This window comes from Protobothrops mucrosquamatus, unplaced genomic scaffold (genome assembly GCF_001527695.2).
Source record: "Protobothrops mucrosquamatus isolate PMUCROS unplaced genomic scaffold, P.Mucros_1.0 scaffold1139, whole genome shotgun sequence".
Taxonomy (NCBI): domain Eukaryota; kingdom Metazoa; phylum Chordata; class Lepidosauria; order Squamata; family Viperidae; genus Protobothrops; species Protobothrops mucrosquamatus.
In genome coordinates, this window is record NW_015387357.1 from 128,498 (window position 1) to 151,423 (window position 22,926).

A 22,926-nucleotide genomic window follows, 5' to 3' on the forward strand; every position below is an offset into this window, starting at 1 on the left:
CATCTGGTACAGCATGAATTGAGCTAGCATAACCTCCATCATCCCCAATGCCTTTGTAAAGAGTTACACACTACTACCCAAGCAAAATGTAACAGGAAGGGAATGGCTCAGCTATTGGGGGAAGGGGGCTCTTCCAAAGAAGGAAGCCATTACTGAAAATGTTCTATTACAGTGTGTGTGTAGATGGCATTTCATTGCCAATTGGGCTCTGCAACATGCTTTTTCTCCCTGATCTTTTCATACTGGCAGATTCATCTTAAAGATCTCGGAAATACTATATTTAGCCACAGTGAGTTTTCAAAATTATAACCAGCAGTTGAATTGTTCCTAAAAAATAACAGATAGCCATTGTTCTCATAGTAGTTATATGGGTAAACATTAGTGGATCCATAACTACTTGAATCAGGTGGGATAAAGAATTAGAGGTATATTGCCTAGACAATGGGAATGTGTTTTAACTTTTATAGAGTATCAGTGCACCTTAAACTATGATTTATACAATAAAAATAATATTTAGAATTCAATAGATTCCATTATCATATATAGAAAGAATTGTCTGAGGCAGCATTTTGTTGGAGATGTAAGAAAGACAATACTTGTTTAAAATATATATTTTTACAATGTCCCATACTTAGCAAATTTTAGGAGAAAGTAGTGGGTTATATAAACATGCCTATTAACCAAAAGCTAACATTTTCAGAGGATTATATTCTGTTGAATTACATAACTAGTACATGGGCCTTGACAACTGGACTACGTAGGATTCTTCATGCTCTTATTATAGCTAAAAGACTCATATTGCAAAATTGGAAAGATAAATCTATTGCCCCAATACTCAATGGACTGAAGCTTTAATTACACTTGGTGATTTCAAACAGATTGCATATAGACATAAATTTTGTATAGATAAATATAATATGGGACTCATACAAAAGACATTAGGCTAAAAACATGTTATATGTGTGTGTGTATGTGTGTGTGTGTATATATATATATATGCTATATAAGTATATTAGAAATGAATACCTTATATTTTATGCTTTTTCTGTTGTATTTTTTCACTCATTTTTATGTTTATGTATTTTTAATTATGTATGTAGTTTTTGTGTCTGTTTCTTTTGTCTTTTCTTTTTTCTTTCAGTATTTTAAATGCCATTACAAACTTATTTTAAAACAAAATTATCTGAACTACCTGAGGCAAGGGTGTCAAGCCCGATCGCATTGTGGGCCATATCGTGACGTATCGGGATGTTTTTTGCCTTTGTGGGGCCGGAGTGGGTGTGGCCTGCACAGGGCGCATCTGGCCCGCAGGCTGCATGTTTGACATGCCTGATTTGAGGCTTCCAAATAATTTTTAAGGGGAGTTACTGAATTAAACATGTGTATGCTGTGGCTTACCATGATCTGTGAATCCAATTTATATCATAGTCTTCTAACTCCCAGTTTTTTGGAGCACTTACTCATAACCTTTATCATGGTGCATTTTCTACATGTCCTTTGTGTCAGTAATTGCCATTGGCATGATCTGGAGATCAGTAGAAATAACTCTCTGTCTAGTGAGTAAAGTGATGCTGGTAATGCAAAAACATGTTTCATTTGCAGTATAGTTATATATTTCCACTAGCCCTTCCTAGTCATCTCTCCCTTTCTCTGTCACATGTTTTCCTTGCAATGTGGCAGTAGCCCTACTAACTAGCCTAACTAGCTATTCAAACTCTCAAAAGACTTTTGGGAAATTCAGGCTTTTCTTTTTATAGTAGGCAAACATTGTGGTCTACCTTGCTTATGCTTCTTGTGTCTCCTAATTATATGTATGCTTTTGCATTACTATTTGCAGGGCTTTTTTTTGTCATAGAACGCCCAGAACGGAATTCCGGCACCTTTTTTGGGATGGAACCTTGTAGGGTAGGCAAGGCGGGTTGTATGACGTGTGTGAGTTCCGGCACCTTTTTTTTTTTTTTTTACAAAAAAAGCACCGACTCTTTGTATTTAGCTCTGCTTTTATGCATCTCAACTGATGGCACATTTTTAAAGTTGCTGCATATCCTCTTATGCCAGCTTGGTCCATCTAATTCAGTGCTGTCAACATCAGAGCAACAAGCGTCCTTTATCACTAGCCATGGTGACTAGGGTAACTCAAAGTTGTAATTCAGCAACTTCTGGAGGTTGTAGGTTCTCTGCCCATTTTTATACTGTCACTCTAGGGCTTTAGACAAGTGTCTTTCCCAGCCTTACTCAGAAACCAGACAGCATTTTCTAAATGCTCAATAAATGTTCCACCACTTTGTTATAGTTCTTCTCCATTTACTATATCTACCGTATCTGTCTTTTTCTTCTATTGCAATTTTTGACTTCTCCAGAAATCTTTTTTCTGGAGTCTGTATTTTATTGTCTTGAGCATTTCTTTATCCAACGTTCTTTCTATTTGGTGTCTGTATTTGTTGGGTATTTTGTTAAGAAAGTGCATCTGGGCCAAAGGGAACTGGACAAAATTTATGACTCTAGTGATTCTGAGAACAGAACAGAAACTATATTTATTCCACTCTGATAGTGTCACCTTTGTGTTTGATTAGTTTCTTTCATGGCTTTCCATAATTTACCCCTCATACTGCGTGATACTTTAAATTAAGATCCTCTCCAATATTATATCACATTTGCAAACCGGGCTACAAATAAGCCACGACTGCATGCTTATATTGCCCATTAAAAATCAACCACAGCTGAGAAATGTGACTAGGGATATCAGCAATGAGTTCCTTTGAGTTTACAGAGAGAAATCTGTGCATCTTCCCAACAATGGAGTACTCATAAGGTCGCAGACAGAGAATTGCTGTGAATGCTGCAAATAGGAGGGAGCCTGAGATTGTGTTTTGAAGAGAAGCTACTGGAGAAGAATTGGTTCCAATCTAAGGAGGAATTCTAATGCTGGGCAGCAGGCTGTAAGGACATAACCTCAGTGGAAAATAATAATTGCTGTTGTAGTCTTGTGGTTGAATGCCATCTAATATTTAAGATCAAGTTGGAAAGGTAATTTTTTATGTAATCCTTTTCAGAACCAACGCTAAAAAACAGAATTTCCTAATCTTTTGTTACAATTTTTGTTCCTGGATAGAAACCAGGATTTGATTATCTTGGTTTAAGAGGGGAAAAGCATATTCTAAACACCTTGAGAACAAATTATCCCAGTGATAATTGGTTATTATTTAGATTATATGCAGCACAATGCATATTAAATACATTGGCGGCAGATGTGCTATTAAAAGTTAAGTTGACTGTGCATGCCTCTTTTTGAGAATTCAGTAACTGACAAATGAGAAAAATGCAATTTATGAGATTTTAAATAAGCAGAGCTTTTTTTGTCATAGAACACCCAGAACGGAGTTCCGGCACCTTTTTTGGATGGTACCTTGTAGGTTAGGCAAGGTGGGTTGTATGACGTGTGAGGTCCGGGACCTTCCCCCCCCCCCCCCAAAAAAAGCACTGTAAATAAGGATCCTTCAACATTTCAGAAATTACCCTGGGTTAATTCTAGCTAATTGCTAGAAAACTGACAGTGTTGTTCTTGGTTTTTGATTCTCAATAAGCCTTTTAGCAAGAGCAATAGTACTTAGATTTATATACTGCTACATAGTGCTTTACATCCCTCTCTAAGCAGTTTACAGAGTCAGCATATTATCCCCAACAATCTGGGTCCTCATTTTACTGACCTCGGAAGGATGGAAGGCTGACTTTACCTTGAGCTGGTCAGGATCAAACTCCTGGCTATGGCCAGAATTAGCCTGCAATGCTGCATTCTAATCCCTGTACCACTGTGTCTTTTAGGTGTCTGCTGTTCTATTATTTATCTGAAAAATAAATTTAAAACAAAGATTTTTAATAATCTTTATTTTCAGAAACAGTAACATGAAAGAATAATGATGGTGCAGAACTACGTTATATAGGACCAGCTCAGATGCATCATTGAGCACAAGCCTATAAAGCCTATCGTTCCTGTTCAAGAGCATCTTCAAACAGGAGGTTTTCACTGAATCACAGATTCTTCCTTATACCAAAATTGCAGGGAACTTGGGTTGTTCAAACTTCAATCGGTGCTTTGTTTACTATCCACAGTTTAAACTAAGCTCATATGAAGACATGAGAAGGAAGACTCAATCAGTTTAAAGATAGCAGCCAAAGTTTTCAGCTTCTTGCAGTCATGCTAGTGAAGGTAGGAAGGTTCAAGGATTCAGCACATAATGTTCAAACACTGACCAAAAAAGATGCACAGATATAGAAAAGAGAACAACAACAACAACAAAAAAGTTCACCTTCAGTTGTACGGGATCCATACTCTCCGTTGAAACTGCTCTGTTATTCTATTTGGACTATTTTTATCCAACTTTTCAGGAATCATCAAAGCGCTAGACAGCAACAACAAAAATATCCTAATTGCAACATAAACAACAGTACGTCAGCAGTTAAAAAGACTCAAAATTTGAAATCTATATACCTTAACAGATTTAACGAAGCAGAGGGTATTGATCATAACTTCAGAAGGAATATCTTTCATAGTTTAGGAGTAACCCCCGAGAATGCTTCAACTAAACTATAGTGTGATAGAAATTGTACACTTTTCTGTATTCAAAATCCCTACATTTCTTCGCCATTTCCCCTGTACTTTGTTTAGAAGAACTGATATAAAGAAACTGTACACTGTTTTGGCAATCTTCCTGCTTTCATAATTACTATTGTATGTCATGTTCTATTTAATCTGAATTGGGCCTCTGCCTGCTGAGCTTTTGTTTTACCTCACCTCAGGCTATGGTCCTGTGTACACTTGCCTGACAATAAGCCCTACTGAACACAGCATGACTTATTTGTCAGGAAACCTGCATAGGAGTGGGCTGCAGATCCTGCATGCTCTGGCTGGCATGAGGTCATTGATTTGTGCTTGCTGTAGTTCTCTTAAAAGAGAAAGGTAAAGAAGCCCTTGAGCCCAGCTGAACTCCTGGGGTGACATGAACATGCCCCTGCAGCTTTCTTGGCAATAATCTGGAGGTGGTTTGTCACTGCTGCTTTTCGAGATGATGATCAGCTTCCTAGCCTAGCCTATAGGGGGATTCCCATCTAGGTCCTAAACAGGCCTGATCCTGTTAAGCTTCTGAGCAGTTAAGGCAGCATCCTTTCCTAGCGACTAGCTCTTTTTCCCAGAAGAACTCCTAGATTTCCCTAAGGAGAGTCAGCATAGCGTACAGTAGAGGTTGAAGTGCCAGGTTAGGACTTGGGCGACCAAAGTTAAAGTTGACCTTCAGCTACAGAACCTCATTTTAGTGATTCAGGTCGGTGACCATTTTTCACTGGGCTGTGGGGATAAAAAAAAAAAGAGTGCTATATACTGCTTTGAACTCCAACAGCTCCTTGGTTTATAAATCACAACAACAAAAACAAAGATGTGCTTTGTTGAAATTCATGCTGGAAATAAACTATTAGTTACTTGGAGGAGAAAAAAATATGTTGCAAACCACTTGGCATGCTATTTTTGCAAATCAAAAATTCTTCAAAGAGGAAGTGGCATGATACCCCTTTCACAAAATTCCATCTTGCTTAATATTTCAGTTTGCAACCCTTGAATAAATTAGATGGAATCTTTTGGATATAGCTTGCATTGAAATCCTGGCTGTTTCCCCAGGTATGTGAGTCAGATGTGTAGATGGTGAGGGGAGTTGTTGTTCATCCCTGGGTCCCAGGAGCAGAGTGGAGATTAAGTGTGGTGAGTTCTTGTGTTTTAATCATGTAAACTGCTAATAATCATTTGAAACGGGCAGTTGTATAAATCATAAAAATAAGTAAATACAGATTTTACCTGCATTTTTGGAAGCATGCTATGAATTCCAATAGGCCAATCTTCTGGAGTATTAAGGACCTTAATACTCAGGATTAAGGTCCTTCAGCAAGAGACTCTAGGAGATTTCCTGAATTACACAGTAATCTTCCTAAAGCAAACCTGACTCAAGCTATATAAAAGTCTGTTCTGATGGGTTGGTACCCAGCTACCCAATTGTGGTGCCTTTGGAATAATCTTACATTCATATGCTAAACTCAGATAGATAGATAGATAGATAGATAGATAGATAGATAGATAGATAGATAGATAGATAGATAGATAGATAGATAGATAGATAGATAGATAGATAGATAGATTAGATAGATTAGATAGATAGATTAGATAGATAGATAGATAGATAGATAGATAGATAGATAGATAGATAGATAGATAGATAGATGTGTATGCATGCCTTATGACAGTCCAATACTGATATGTCTCCTCTTGTATGCCCTTCTCCTCATGTCTACACTGTATTACTAAATATAATCTGCCATGAGAATGTGGCTTACGCTAAATATTGGGGCAATTGTGTTGGCAGAATACTGTCTCATAGTTGGATGTGTTTTCTCTTTCCACAAGTAAGCAGTCTAGCTACACTTCACTGACATGACCAGCCAAGAAATCTACATTTGTATGTATTGAGTGAAATGTATGTACTGAGAATCCAGACTTGTTTTCCTTTTAACAAGCCAGACTAAATCATGGTCATGTTTCACTTTAGGACCTGACCAGGGATCTTCACTGTCACATCACACTAAAACCACAAAAATAATTTGTGAAGCAACTTCTGCTGGCAAGAGGAATAAAGTGGGAATGATCAAACTTGATCACAACAAACTTAGATTCTCAGAATCCTGACATGGTGTGATATGTGTAAATGGTGTAAATGTGTCCAATGGCCTTCAAAATAAATGATTTGAGTAAGATTTTGATGTCTACAACTTGGAGGTGTTTAAAAATATGATGCCAATATTTTTCATGCTGTGTATTTTAAGCCCTGCTTCCTTCCCCTTCCCCTTTCAGTTGTTGTTAATGGCCGGCCACATTTAAAACTGTGAATCTTGAAAGAGTATAATGCAAAGAATAATTCCTGGAATGGCAGGGAAAGGCGGATGCTTTTTGCATCCAGAGCTCTTAATAGATACAACATTGTTTTGTTTGGCTGCAGGCTATTTCCTTTGTTATGTCAGTGTTCCTCTGAGCTAGGGTGTGTTAGGCCCCTTTGGCTGTGGAGAGTTGTTTTTTACAACTCTGTTTTTGTGCTTGAATAATAGCAGTGTTAAGAGCGTATAATACTGTAAGTCTTTCTTTTTAAAAAAATTGAAGGACAGCAAAAAACGGGATTGTGACTTTTCAATACTACTGGGACAGACTCTAACCAAAGGAGAAAAGAGACTTGGTTATTTTTATTAGGAGCCACAGTAGGTCTTTTCTTGTTGACTGATCCTATTCTTAGTTTGCCCTCTTTGCCTTGTACTCATGCCTATGTATTTGAAAGCCGGTGTGGCTTTTGTCCCTTCCACTGTGCCAGGTGTTTTGCTCACCTCTTTTCAAAAGGATGCAACAGGGTATAGAAGCTTCTCAAGTTTGCAGTGCTTAATAGTCACCCTCCACAATTAGTTCTTCATGGAATTGCAGGAAAACAAAAATAAGTGCCTTATCAGGATTTGCCCTAGACTCAGAAGCATATATTTGTACTGAATGAAAAAAGAGCACTTTCAAACCTAGTGTCATGGTTCCGACAGATGAAACTCTTCAAAAGAACTTCGAGGCATTGTTTACCTTAAAGAATTTTTTATTCGAGAAACAAAGTATCGGCACTACATAGCTGAAACCAAAAACTAAATTCCCCTCCCCTGGACACAAAGTAACAAAGCACAATTCCCTCCTCCAATAACAGTCATAAATCACATTCCCCAATTAGCTTGAAGCCGGGCTTTCTCCCCAGCTCGCCAAAACTCTATCAACTCTGGGCCCAATGACCTTGGGTTCCCACGGCTGAGTTATTATTGTTATGACTAGCTGGACTCTCATCCATATTCCCCCCTACCAACATCAACTAACTCTAAAAGCAATAGAGGAAAATGGCTGCAATTCCATCTGTTGTCAAGGAAGAACATCTGATGTTAGCAGCGTTGACACCGAGCACATAATTTGGATCTATGTATGCCCATGCCCAATCAGTTTCAAAATGATTGTGCATCAAGGTAGATTGTTATGGTTTCAGTGATAATTGCCTCTTCTTGGAAATGATGGGTTTATCCATACTGTGAAGCTGCTCCATCACCAGTATGAACCAGCAACCATTTTTGGAGGGTAGGAATGTATGACACAACATCTGTACACATCCACGCCCACTCTACTGGGAATAGTCTGCAGGCCAGGGAAGTGCTTCCTCAACATGCTAATGGGAAAAATGCTTTATATGGAAGCAGCAGCAGACTTTGCAAATACATGCATGTTGATGCTTTAAATACAAAGTTGCTTTAAATTTCATTTATATTTGTATACATGGGGTTTTTTTTTCATTTTTGCCTGGGTGACACACAAATTACTACTCAGGAAGATCCACCCAGAGGAAGGAAGGTGGTTGGCAAATGCTTTCCTGGAAAAGAAAGATGGGAAAGCCCAGCAACAAGGGAATTGTCCAATAGGAGGATGTGGTATCTGCAATTTGGACTGAATACCTTGCAAACTGTTGCCAAAAAATCTCAGTCCAAACAGGGTTTTCTTAAGGTGGCTTAGAGTCAAGCAACTATGAACACAAGAGAGGAGCAGGTACAATGTTTTAAAAGATTGTGTTAGATTTGTTCTGTTTTGCTCCTACAGCAGTTTCCAGTGGAGTAAAGAAGATCTTTGGACATATCAGGTTGTCACTGGTCAGTATCCAAGTGATATGCAAAGTAGAAGAACACTGTATTTGGATATGCTTCAGAAACTTCTACCTCACAAATCTAGACAAAGTCTTGTAAGTTGCAGAACTTCTCTTTTTTTATTCAATTATTGGGATGAGAATTCAGTTTTAAAAGTTGTTAATAGGATTGCTGAATACAAGACTTCACTCAGCACTGCACACATGGAATTGCACTTGGACTTTTCATTTTTCCTCTACCTTTGATCTCTGTCATTTTTCAAATGTGTTCCAGATAATTCCGTTCCTCCAAAAATAGTACAAAACATTCACATGTTTGTATTTAAAAAAAGAGCATAGTGCAACACAATTTACGTAAGTCAGTGTTGTTAAACTGGTTATGATATTCACCGAAATACTGTGCTATAATGTGTATGTGAATGGATTATGTGTTTGTAAGCAAGGTGCTCTGTGTTCAGACCTCCAAGTTCTCAAATCCATGCCTGCAATCTTTTAAATCCAACTAAGCTTAATATCTGCCTCTAAATCCATCATCAATAGTTATAGCTGTTCCTAAAGGTCGTGGACTGCCTGGAATAAGATTCAACAGGATATGACAGAATGCTGCCAAATCTGAAAATTGGCAGAAGTTGACACACACTCTGTATCTTACATGTAGGAGCACTTCCTGTTTATGTATAGATTGCTTCTCACTTTTTAATACATTCATTTATTTGCGTATGTACTAGCCCAACTCACCCTACAGGGTTGTTGTCCTGGGGAAAATAGAAGGGGGAAGGAATATTAGGCATGTTTGCTTCCTTGAATTGGTTATAAAAATAATAAAGGTGGGATATAAGTGGAAATAATAAATAATCTTCCACACGTTTGGTGAAAGAGCCGTTTCTTATTGGGCTTTCCTAAAGTCTAACGTTGGGGTTGTTCCAATCTCTGGAAAGAAAATATTTTTCAAGGGTGGGGCCCTCAGAGACAGCCCTTGTCTTAAGACTCTCACATACCCATTTATTTAGGAAAAACAACTTTTTGAGACACTCTCCTACTGGGTAGAATGGCATGGAAACCTACGGCCCTCGAGGTATTGCTCTCAGGAGTCCCAGCCAACATGGCTAATAAAGGGAATTGAAAGGGCCACACTAGGGCCACAAGTTCCACACTTCTGCTCCGAATTCTGCTTGGAACTGTATATGTAATGTATTGTCATTTAAATGTTCAGCAAATTCACTAATGTTAGCCGACAAGCACAATAGCCATTCAATATCTCAAATAAATGTGAGGTGAGATAATATGAAAACATACCTACGTGCCCACACTAACAGGCAGTATTCAAAAGTGCGTAGCCTTAGATTTATAACTCAGCTTCTTCTCTGAGTTCAAAGGAAAACACAACCACCTCCAATCATTTCTAAATAATGGAACTTTCGTTCACAGAACACTCCACATATCACAGTGAAATCCACGATAGTGCTCCAATTAGTTTTACAGCATTCATATTACATTCCCGCTGCATTTGGTATGAACTTTTTTTTTTAGTACACAAAAATGATATGTCTAACAAAATGTGTAATAAATGTGTTTTCGGGGAGAGGCAATTGAATAGAACCGTGTGAGAGATGACTTGGGAAAAAGACTAGCTTTAAATCTTCCTGCTTTCTCAGCAGCAAATGCTTTTTATTCTTTCCTTTGGCCTCCTGTCAATTTGTTAGAAATATTTCTGGGTTGTTGATTTAGTTACGTTAACCCTTATAAATGCCTTGCAACGAAGCTCTTGTTTGTTTCTGAGAAGGGCATGATTCTCTCATGCTTTTATTAGCTGGCCCGCTCTTGGCTTCAAATAAGGTCATTTTTAACATCCAATTAAAGCAACCTTTAGCAGTTAGGGTTTAGAAGATCATTCTGCCTACTTCCAAAATAACCCCCGTTTCCTTTGTTTCTCCAATCCACCCCCTCCCAAACCCCAGGTTGCTCATGAAAAGTCTTGGGACCACTATTACTTTACCAGGAGCCAATTGAGAGTGTTGATGTTCAATTGGGTCCAAGCTAAGAAGACATTCTTAGTGAAGGCGGTGATGACTCTCACAGAAGCGTGTGCTGCTTATGAGACTGAAATGATGGTGGCTAATAATAGAAGAAAACAGCAGGAGATATGTGCTAATCTGAAAGAAAAGGTAGGCTCAATTGCACAACCCTCTATTAAATTATTGCTGCTTTGCATATCTTTTTTTTTTTTACAAAATTTTATGTATAATACAATTAAAAAAACATTGGATATAACGTGACATTCCAGTATATACATTGTTATCAAATTATTCCACATTTTACAGTTGGTTCTTCATCTCTGAATATACATCTAAGTTTTATATACAGTACTTATTCTAAAATAACATATATTTCTATCTTAACGCTAGTCTTTAATCCCAACCGTCCTCCTCGAATCTCTCCAGTGGTAAAATTTATCCCAGGTTTCGAAGTAAACTGATCCACATTTGTCTTTGCATATCTTGTCTTGTTCAGTGTTGACTTAAAGGGGGAAAATGTATACCACCGGTAGGTATACATAGGCTTCCACCTTATCCTGCAATAAAGGCACTCATTATTAAGTCATCTTTTCAGGATGACACTGTTGAATTACATGCCCCCAAATGGTTTGGGGAAGTCTTGTTTCATTTTGCTACAAAAATGTGAGCAATTTCTTTTTAATTTATGTGCTCTTGAGGCTTTATATTAAAGGGCCATTTTTATTTTATTTTGACATGTCTATATTGTATGTGTAAATATGTTTTGCTTGGGTGAGGAAAGAGAGAGTTTTAATTAATCCTATCCTGATGCATTTTGGGATAACAACTAATTGACTGTGACTTATCTTTCCCCAGTAGCAGTAAAAGCATGCTGGAATAATATAGCTAAAATAGAAAAAAAATCCATCTATCTGTTCTGTAAACGTTGCCCACAGATCCATATAATTGGGGGATGGAAGAAAAGGAGGGGCCCTCAGTGAAATTATCACATTCTTTCAGTGTAAAGATGCTGGACAGAAATCTTAATGTGAAAAAACTAACCTGAAAGTTTGGAAAAGGAAACCAGTTGTTGTCAAATGATCAGTGAAAATTGACCAGTAATCGACATGTTTTATTTTGCCAACATTCCTGGAAGTTTTGCTCTTGATTCTCCGTGGCCTCTGGTTCTGTGTGCTGTAATATAATTGAAACATGATATTGATGTAATATGATTGATACATGGTACTTATGCAGGCTATACTATATATGTTGTGTTTGCAAAATGCACTGAACCATAAACTTGAAATATATTTGGCATTAATGCGTTGTGCAAACTTGAGAGGTAAATACATGGTTCGGTTTACCATGGGGAAGCATGTGATATGAGCACAACTCACGAACATCAGCATTATTCTGTGCCTGTTACCGTACTCTTCTTGCAATAAAATCAAACCTTAGTAGCAGTACTTCAAATCTGATGATCCCTCTGTTGAGCTAAAGAATTGTTGTCTTTAGGACAACGCTCATTCACCTGGAGTACGGAGTGATCCGTCTTAGTTTTGTTGTTTGGTGTGCTTTTATAATGTAAGCAAAAATGATTATTTATTTTTTTTTATTAATTTTTTTTTCATCAACATATGTTAATTTTTCCAATCAACAAGTTGTCTGGAGTTGCTATGCTAATACATGTTCAATTCCTAATCCTTCATTCTTTTCTCTAACCAAGAATAAAATAAATTCCAAATTTGATAGTAGTCTGCATCTTCTTTATCTTTCAACCTCATAGTTAATCTGTCCATCTCTGCACATTCCAATGTTTTCCTGATTATTTCTTCCTCCGATGGCAGTCCTTCATTCTTCCAGTATTGTGCAAAAATTATTCTCGCTGCTGTAGTGATGTGTAAAATTAAATATAATTTCTGCTTATTAGTCTTTTCAGGCATAACGCCTAGTAAAAAAAGTTCAGGTTTAAAATCCACTTGTTCGCCCAATATTTTTTCTAACCACATATGTATATTTTTCCAATAGGCCTTTGTCTTACCACATGTCCACCAAATGTGGTAGTACGTGCCTATGTTATGTTTACATTTCCAACATCTATCTGACATATTTTTAAACATTTTTGCTAACCTTGCTGGTGGAAGGTGCCATCTATAAAACATTTTATACAGATTTTCTTTGTATGAAGTTGACATTGTTAATTTATAGTTTCTCTCCCATAACATTTGCCATTTTTCTAATTCTATATTATAACCAAAAAAATTTGCCCATCTTATCATTGTTTCTTTCACTTGTTCACTTTCCATAGGAAAAATGATTATTTGATGACCAGCAGCAATATCATTTTCAGGAGCTCCCTTGACCTTCAGCCATGCCTAATTCAGGTATCCTCAGGCTATGATGGCAATTAGGACCAGAATTTCCATCCCTAAGTGATGTAGTTGTAAACTGTGATGTTGCATGACCACATCACGTAGTGACGGCAATTCTGGCAGTTTTGGTTGTTGTCAGAACCCAGGACCTTGTAGGTCATTAGGCAGGAAGAGGTGGAAATCACAGATTGGCAAGTGCGTGGGTTCTATGGAGGGGGTGCCACAAACAGGCACTACTGAGCAAAAAAGACAGCCACGTCTGCCTTCCTGCTAACTTCCCCATTGAAGTTGCTTGGGGGAAGCCAGCAGGAACATTGGAAATCACAATCATATGACCATGGCTCGCTACAATGTAATAATCACGAGCTGGTTTACCAAGTGTGAAAAATCACAGCTATGTGACTATGGGGATGCCGTAATGGCCGCAACTTTGCAGATTGGTTGTAAATCCTCCTTGTTCAGCACCGTTGTGACTTCGAATGGTTACTGAACAAGTGGTCAAACTTCCTTGTTGGGAAGTTCTTAATCTCTAAGGTTCCCCTGACATTATACAACATAATTTCTTTGTATGCAGAGGGCTTCATTCCTACCATTAAGTGGAGCTAGAGTTTCTTAATCTACTACACAAAATCCCCTAACTGGGGAAATCAGACATGTTCTTAGATGATGGGCATGAAACAGAAACTAATTTAAGTTATTATTATATCCCTCTGTCAGCCCATTTCCACTGCTTTTTCCCCCTTATGCATATCAAAAATGCACCAGTGTTAAGAAGATAAGAAGAAGGTAGTGAGCAAGTTTGTGTGTTAAGCCGCTTCAGAAAGTCTGAAATATACATGCACATGCACACGCATATCCACACCCACACACAAATCACTGCAATGCACACGCATATCCACACCCACACACAAATCACTGCAGTGCAAAGTTCCATAAAAATCATGTGTGAAACAGTGTGAAGGCTAAAAGACCCTGTATGAAATTACCCTCACTAAGAATACACTTTCCCCCCTGCAAAGAGGCAGGAAAAAAGAGAAATCTGATTTTCCAATTTGAAGACTGCATCAACATTTTTCCCCCTGCACAGTTATATATTCTGTATTTTCACCTAGAGTTGTATTGTTAAATTTGTTGGGTACAAAGCATGCTGGTTGGGGAATGCTGGGAGCTGAAGTCCAAAAGTCTTAACGTTGCCAAGATTGGACACCCCTGGTGTAGCCATATTAATGAAGAAGTGACTTCATCCTTTTCCAAAAGGATTATGTGAATCTATTCATTTTCAGAAATCTTTCTGGGAAAGTGAACAGTATTTGCTACAGAATATCTTCTGTGCCATCCACCCTTTCCCCAAGAACATTTGCTTGGAATCATTGGTGTCTGCAGAGGGTGGTCAAAAAAAGCCAGACATGGGAGCAGCTTTGCAATGCAAGCTCCACCTCTTTTGTACATGCGTGTGATAAGTTGTTTTTGGCTGCAACCCATGTGCACACTGGGAACAAACTATGGAAAGCAAAGGCTCTTACATCTGAGCAGAGCTATATTAAATTGTACCGTTGGTAATATTTCTGCTCAGCAATCAATTTTTTTTTACTCAGTAGTTGTCAAGACACTTGAATGGTATCTTCCAAGTGATCTCAGTATTTATAAAAAGCATTTGAATTTAAGCAGGCCAGTTCTTTCTTGCTAGAAGTATTCCTCGATCTATAACTATTCTTTTCATTATCATTCAAAGTTACAGCAGCACAGAAAAAAGTGACTTATGACCATTTTTCACACTTACAACTATTACAGCATGGTTGGATCTATGTGCTAGTGAATATTTCTCTGAAGAGAAGGGGTAGTTCTGAAAGAGATGTTCCTATATATGAGGAGCTGCCACAAAGAAGAGGGGTGTCAACCTATTTCCCAAAGCACCAGAGGACAGGACAAGAAACAATGGTTGAAACTGATTAAAGAGAGAAGCAACCTGGAATTAAGGAGAAACTTCCTAACAGTGAGGACAATTAACCAGTGGAATAGCTCGCCTCCAAAAATTGTGGGCACTCCATTACTTTAAGAAGAGACTGGACAGCCACTTGGCTGAGATGGTATAGGTTCTCCTGCTTGAGTGGGTGGCTGGACTAGAAGACCTCCAAGATCCCTTCCAGCTTCTATTCTATTCTATTCTGTTCTGTTCTGTTCTGTTCTGTTCTATTGTGCAAATTAATATCTTTCTCTACACCAGGCAATTTTAAATGGGCTATTTTGGGTATTTTTGTATGGCACAGTTTAGCTTTCAAAGTTATAGACACTTGACTACTCATGTTCAGTGCCACTAGAAATTATGGTAATTTGTAAAATAAAAGGCAAACAGAAGTAGATGAATAGCTCAAAGGTCTTTTTAATAATAAAAACAATAATATCCAAGAATTTCTAAGAAGGTATAGGATATTTAAAAAGTACCAGTTTAAGAAAACAAAAATTTAATTGCTTTTAATTTAAAATAATTACAGGTAGTCCTTGTTTAATGACTGGTCACTTGGTGACCATTTAGAGTTCTGATGGCTGAATCCCCCCTGCAGTCACATGATCGCATTTTGAGTACTTGGCAACCGGCTCACCTTTATAGATTGAAGCATTCCATAGTCACATAGCCATGATTTAGAATATATTTTGCGAATTTCTTATCCTTTTTGGCTGGTTTCTGGTAAAAAGTACCCTTAGAAATATGTTGATTTGCTTAATGATAGTGATGTTCACCTAATGATTGCCACAAAAAAAATCTAAAAATTGGATCCAGTCACATGGGTGCCTTGACTTAGGACTGTCACGACTTATGATGGAAATTCTAGGTTCCATTACAGTCATAAATCGAGGACTACCTGTATATATGCTGTGTGCATAAGTGTTAATAATATTTCCCCCCCAAGGAACTTTTCAGCAGAAATAGCAAGAATTTTAAAATAAAACTGAATTGCTCTATGAACAAATAGTGTAACATTTTCAGAATCTGAAGTTAAGTATATTGGGAGAGTCCATATGGTGCTCCTCTGGTTATATTGCAGTACTCTTACAAAACAACCATTTTTTACAATATGAAATATGATCACTTTCCCCCCCAATGCTAGGTAGGAAAACAAGTGAAAATTACATGCCCATATTATCAAATGTTTTCCCTTTTTGAGCTTCACCCATGCAGAACTTAACAACTGATTCGTGATAGATTGACTTCCTTTTGATCATTCTCAAAAAAAACCCCACCTTTCAATTTCTGGATTTATGTTTTCCTTGAAGTAGGACAGTACCAGTTTGTGGATTTATAATAAAAAGCAATTAACAACTTCCTCCCCTAGCCTGCATCTTTCTCCATAAATAATAGCAGCTGCTGCTTATCTTGGCTCTTAATTATGATAACTACAATTCCACCTTCTCTCTATTCAGATTGTATCTTCATAATCTCCCCTTCATTGTCCTCTCTTTCAACTGGCAAGCTAAGGATTTGTGAAAAGAAACCAGTCTTACTCTCATTACCTCATCAACTATTAAGACAGGGGCCTCCAGCCTGTTAGATCACATGGAGCTTAATTCCCTCTGATTTAAACAGTAAGACATAGGGCTTCCAATTTTCCCTAACTATGTCACAAAGACGTGCTGCTAAATCATTTCAAAATTTCATTGCTACTCTACAGAGTGTTGATCTGCAGTGTATTTATTAACTAAATGCAGATATGAAGAAAAAGAATGGACAAAATTATAAAAGGAGGAGGAAGAAAAGCTTTAAAAAGCTACTTCTTGAGTGTATTTTGTGAGTGCTGTTCCTTTGCTGCAATAGTTGATCCTAAAAGGCGAAAGTTATCTACCTTATCATCATTTTCTTTTTCATTTCTAAGGCCATTGGTTGTCATTAGTTTGGTCTTCTATAAACTACGGTAGTCCCAGTTTTGTCACTGTGCCCCTTGACTTTCATTACTAGAACTTGCAATAATTTTTAGCTATCAGTTATATAATAAAATTACATGCTTAAAAGGGGGAAAATATAAAGTTAACTTAAAAAAGCAACCATTGGAAAGAAAGATAGATAAGAAATAAGAAGAAAAAAAGAGAAAAGATAAAGACAAAAGCAAAACAGGAAAAAATAATGAAAGTACCAAATAACTTCCACTGCCCTTGTACAGACTCCTAATTTTATATTAATATAAAAAGCATTACCATTCAGTTTTTTACTAGTAAAATGAATCAAGGGCAGCAGGGGCAGCATTGAATGTGTCAAATGTTTTAGCTGTACATTTTGCCATTCAACTGTTTTATATAAGTTATTCATTATTTGAATTTATTAGTTCTTAGTCGCCCTGAGAACTAGTTTGGTGTAGCGTAGAGGTAGGGAACCTTGGTTCTTTTATGACTTGTGGACTTCAATACCCATAATTCCTGAACCACTACCCTGGTGTAGTGGTTAAGGTGTCAATCTAGAAATGAGGAGACTGTGAGTTATAGTTCCAGTCAAAGCTAGTTGGGTGACTTTGGGCCAGTCATTCTCTCCCAGCCCTAGAAAAATGGCAATGACAAACCACATTGTTCCCAGTTGCCAAGAAAACTGCAGTATGTCTGTCTAACATTAATAGAAATATCTTGGTTGTTTGTTCCTTCCATTACAAACTAATAAGTTATCAATCTGCTTAAAATATTTAAGTATGGTTTTTTGCTCTACATGATCTACATTATCTTATCCAGAAAGATTACTCTTTAAATATATATGAGCCTTGATGCAATTTTCATCACATTGAATCTTTCTCACTTCTTTTTTTTATAATATTTTATTGATTTTCTCATTTTACAATTGGATATTTAAAAAGCAACATGATGACTGGGTTAATCAATAGTTCAATAGTGTACATAAATCTTTAGTATAAATCTCATGTTACATCAGATATTTCCTCTCTTTTTCCATTAATATCTGTTATCTCATATTAGGCTAGTACAATTCTTAATGTTATGAACTAAATAAAAATATCTGTTACAGTTATCAATAATTTTTAGCTTATACATATCTTAATTGCGTTTGCACTTAATCCTTGTATACAATCAATGTCCTGTTATTGCTTTTTTTCATGCTTTAATTTCCCATCAATATTCAAAGTAACACTATTATTTATGATTTCCAAGTATTTTATGTTTAGGTGACCAAAAGTTTCCCTTATCTCAACTTCTCCCTTTTTCCCTTTTCATACTAAAGTCTAATATTCTGGTTACACATCTTATCTATTTGATTATAATATGGCTCTGTTTTCTAAAAATTATCTATTTTCCACCATTAATAGTACAGTATCCCCTAATAAATCAAAACCATTATAGGTATTGTCTGGGTTAACCAATAATTTGGTAATATACATAATTTTTTAATTTAAGTCTAATATTAGAACATCAAATACTTCCTGTGTCTTTCCAATAATATCAGTTATCTCATATTGGGCAAACACAATTCTTATTTTCAACTAAGTAGAAACATCTTTATTACATTTATCATTAATTTTTAGCCTATAATCTTGATTGCGTTTGCACTTAATGTCCTTGTATAAACAATGTCCTGTTATTACTTTCCCCCCAAAAAAAGCTTTAATTTCCCATCAATATTCAAGAAAACACTATTATTTATGATTTCTAAGTACTTTATATTTAGGTGACCAAAAGCTTTCCCACTTCTTAATATCACCTCTTTAGCTAAAGAATACAAATTGAAACATTCTTATCCACTGGACAAGACATTTTCTTTAGGATAACAATAGTTTCGTTTTTAACAGATTCCAAAAAATAAGCAAAAATTAAATTTGATCAACATCCTTCAGGGCCTTTTTACCATGTAGGCATATTATTTATTTATTTAATTACTCAATTTCTATAGCTAGTCAACCAAGTGAATGGCTTACAATTCTAAAATAATAAAACAGTTAAATCAATTGGAAAACATTAAAACAATAAAAGCATTCATAAAATAAATAAGTACAAACAGCAACCATGATGATTAATCAGCTAACAGTAAAGCCCAGTATCAGGGCCTTTAACACATAATGAGCCCCAGGGTCAGGTACATAGCCAAGTTTTGAAAGATTTGTGAAAAGCCAAGAGGATTGGGGGTATTCTAATCTCTGAAGGGAGAATATTCCATAAGGCAGGGTTCCAAGCAGAAAAAGCCTGTCTTCTAGTTCCCGCCATTTTGGCTGACAGGATCTGCAGCATGCCTAATCTGTTGAATTGGATTGGGCCGGAAGAAACTCTTGGAAAAAGACGGTAATCCGGTCACAAGCCATGTAGGACTTTAAAGGTGACAAGTACCTTGAATTGTACCGGAAACACACTGGCAGCCAGTGCAGCTCACGGAGTAGTGTTGTTACATGTGCTGTATAGCTGAGACCATTTATTACTCGTGCAACTGCATTATTAGATTTTTTTTTTATTTTAACATATATCCAGAATATTTATCATATAACTACAATTTTCACACTTTTAGATAAAGAGCTTTGGCAATCATTGAAGAAACCCCAAAGATTTTCTATATACAAGAACTTTTATTCAGATTCTTTAATAAGCACTCCATGACTCTTATTGATTTGTCTTATAGTGGGAATGCCAGGGGTTCCAATACAAAATAAAAATCAGAGGAAATCCTCTCAGAGTTAAGCTTCATGCAGTTTTCTGAATCAGAATCAGACTCCAGACTTGATTTGCAATCAATAGACACTTCCAGTCACTTGCGGATTTTTCTAATTTTTACTTTTGTTTGCTTCTGATTAAGTTGTTTAAGGTCTTCAAGAAAGAAGCACAGGTTTGCTTTGTGTGCATCATATTATGTGGGTAATGCTGACAGTACCAATATTTGTGTGCATCGTTTTATCGTATTATAATGCTGATACCAATATTTATAGCTCTGATACCAATATTTACCTGGTAAATATTTCTGACAAAAGTAATCATTTTAATAGTGGTTAATATGGAATCAAATTACTATTGGCACTTTAAGAAATAGTGAAATGTACATTAACATCTCAATATGGAATCAAATTACTATTGGCACTTTAAGAAATAGTGAAATGTACATTAACATCTCATTAAAATCTAAATAGGAGCATTTCAAAAGCAGCTCAATGGAGTGTGAGGCTTTCAAAGAATAGAGAAATTTGACTATCAGGCATTGATTGCAGAACATCAATATACAGCATGCCTAGCCTATGAATGAACAGCATATTATTTTTTAATTGGTTGTAATGAAGTATGTGATTTAAAATATATACATGCAGATATTTTAAAGCTCCATTGCATCAAATTATATTATAAAAGTTGAACAAACACCTTCATATTATATATGTATATATATCTATCCTGCTCTTAAATCTAGGTTAGTCTCACAGCAGCTAACAATCAAATATAATTAAAACAGCCAACCGGAACAAATATAAAATATTTCTGTTGAAGGCTGTGGTCTTTAGGTTGTTATCTGTTGAAAACTGTGGGTGGATCAGAGCTACTAATGGAAAAGATATTTATTCTTATATTAAGTGTAACATTATAAAGTTCTTTTTTATAAGATGACAGTACTGTTGCTCTCATTACCAATTACACAGAGAATTTGAACAATAAAAAGATACTGTTTTGTATTACTTTTTAAAAAAAAGAAATGGTGAAAATAAAATAGATTTAAATCAATTTGCCTTGGATTAGAAAGCAAATTCATTTAGTTGCTCCCTTTTAGATGAACTAGAAACTATTGAATGAAATTTAAAGGATATTAAACAAGATCTCTACAACACATTTGTTTCAGATAAATATAATCTCATTTAGTTGTCTGAAAAATATTAGATGGATGACGACTGATCTGGAACTCAAGTTTTTTTTTTCCTGAAGGAGCCTGAAGGTAGCATTTTTTCTGACTAACAAATTTTATTAAAAGGCATATGATTTTGTGAGCTGTAGAGTGGCTAGACTGATACAGTTTGAAACTGACTCAATAATAACATCATCAATCAATTACTAATTATATAGTATTAAAAACAATTGTTCTTGTTGAGACTTTCTGAGATTGCCTGAAACCTTTTGATGTAAGTTCAGCAATCTATTGCTCAGTGGTGGAATTCAAGTCCCATTTTTCCCAAACAGTCATTTTGACATCTGCTATAGTGGGTCCTGTGAGGTTGATGCTAATGTTCTGATGCTAACTTGTCCTTGTTTGAGTCTATTAATTCTTTTGTGCAACGTTTGTCCTATCTGTCCTATATAGAATCAAGGGGGGCCATGCTGGGAGATGATGGCATACATCACATTAGAGGAAGAGCATAGGAAAGTGGCTCTAATCTTGTGCAAGTATTTTGGGGGCCTATGATGAGTCTGTTGGTGTAGTTGTGGGGGCAAAGTAGCCATCTGGATTTCTTGTAGGGTCTGGTTTCCATGTTAACATCATTGTCCTGTTGTTTTGCATTGCTTGTGAGAGTCTGCTTCAGATTAGGTGGTTGTTTGCATTCAAATATGGGCCTGTTGCTCAATTACTGAGAAAATGCAGTGTTAGTGGAGTTCTAAGATGGCGGCGCCTGGATTGGCTGCGGCTGCATTGGCTCTCAAAGGTGAAAAGTTTTCGGAGGGATATCAGGGATATAGGCCACATGATCAGGAAGGTTTTAATGTTTGAGCAATGTGGTGGAACTAAGGCAACATACAACCAACAATCTTTGCTGGCATGGCATGTTTCTAGCTGTTTCGGAACTGTTGGTGAGACCGTTAAAAGTCGTTGGCGCTGTTTGAAATTGTTCTGCCGGCAGCAAGATCTGACTGCTGGCCCAGCGACGGATTCTGTTGCAAATCAGAGCTGTTTCCAAAGGAGGCAGAGGAAGAGAGGTCCCGGGGCTTATGGAGCGAAGGAACTGAATGAGGCTGTTGGCAGGCCCAGAGGAAGAGACAGAAGCTTTTGGAGGAGTAAACCAAGGCTTATACATGGGAGAAATGTATATAATAAAGATGCCAAATATTTTTGGCTTTGTCCTGTTTAAAATCAATTATTGTGTGGTTGGGAAACCATTATCCATGGTAGACATTAGGGATTCAGTTGTTAAAATGAAAAGCTGGGCTGCAATAGGCATCAGTCTTCACTAAGAAAAGACTAAATAATGCAACTTAGAGTAAATTAAATAAAAACAGAGTAGTTAAAATAGGGATAAGGTATTTTTGTTCAATTCAGTGACTTACATCAGTTCCAGTCAGCATGGCCAGAAATTACAGATATGGCAGTCCAGCAATATCTGGTCACTTATATGTTATCCATGTTTGTTCAGTGGCGATGAAATAAACCTATTGTATTTGTTTGTTTGTTTGTTTCCATTCAGTTGTGTCCAATTCTCAGACACTGCCTAGACAAGTCCCTGCAGTTTTCTTGGCAAGGTTTTACAGAATTGTTGACCATTGCCTCCTCCTTAGAGCTGAGAGAAAGTCCAAGGTCATCCAGCTGCCTTTGTTCTTAAGGAAGGACTAGAATTCACCATCTCCCAGATTCTAGCCTTACTCACTACACCAAAGTGGGTCTCTATGATGTTTATAACCAGTTGCAAATGGCAAGGATCTAGGGTTTGGTATGACAAAGCCATACCCATAAAGAGGAAGATGAGTATTTGGGGTAGGTATACATTTATATTTAAATGCAGTACAACAACTATTTTCTGAAGAAAAACATTTAAAAATAGCAATTAGTTTTTGCCCTCTATCTTACTATTTCTTTCTACTCAGTGAAGTGAATCTCCAACATCCCTTTCTTGGACCAGTGTGAATCTTGGCCCAAAATTTGTTACAAAGTTGTATAACAAGTGT

General features: G+C 36.7%; 1 protein-coding gene across 1 annotated transcript in view; it reads left to right on the plus strand.

Moving 5' to 3' along the window:
• The window catches only part of CCDC148 (coiled-coil domain containing 148), a 125,477-nt gene extending 113,359 nt beyond the window's left edge, over positions 1–12,118 (plus strand). The window contains exons 9-11 of the mRNA XM_015820533.1: positions 8,696–8,834; positions 10,697–10,903; positions 11,987–12,118. Of these exons, the coding sequence (XP_015676019.1) occupies positions 8,696–8,834; positions 10,697–10,903; positions 11,987–12,118 (478 nt within the window). The remainder of the gene's footprint in view (positions 1–8,695; positions 8,835–10,696; positions 10,904–11,986) is intronic.
• Positions 12,119–22,926: the final 10,808 nt, after the last annotated feature.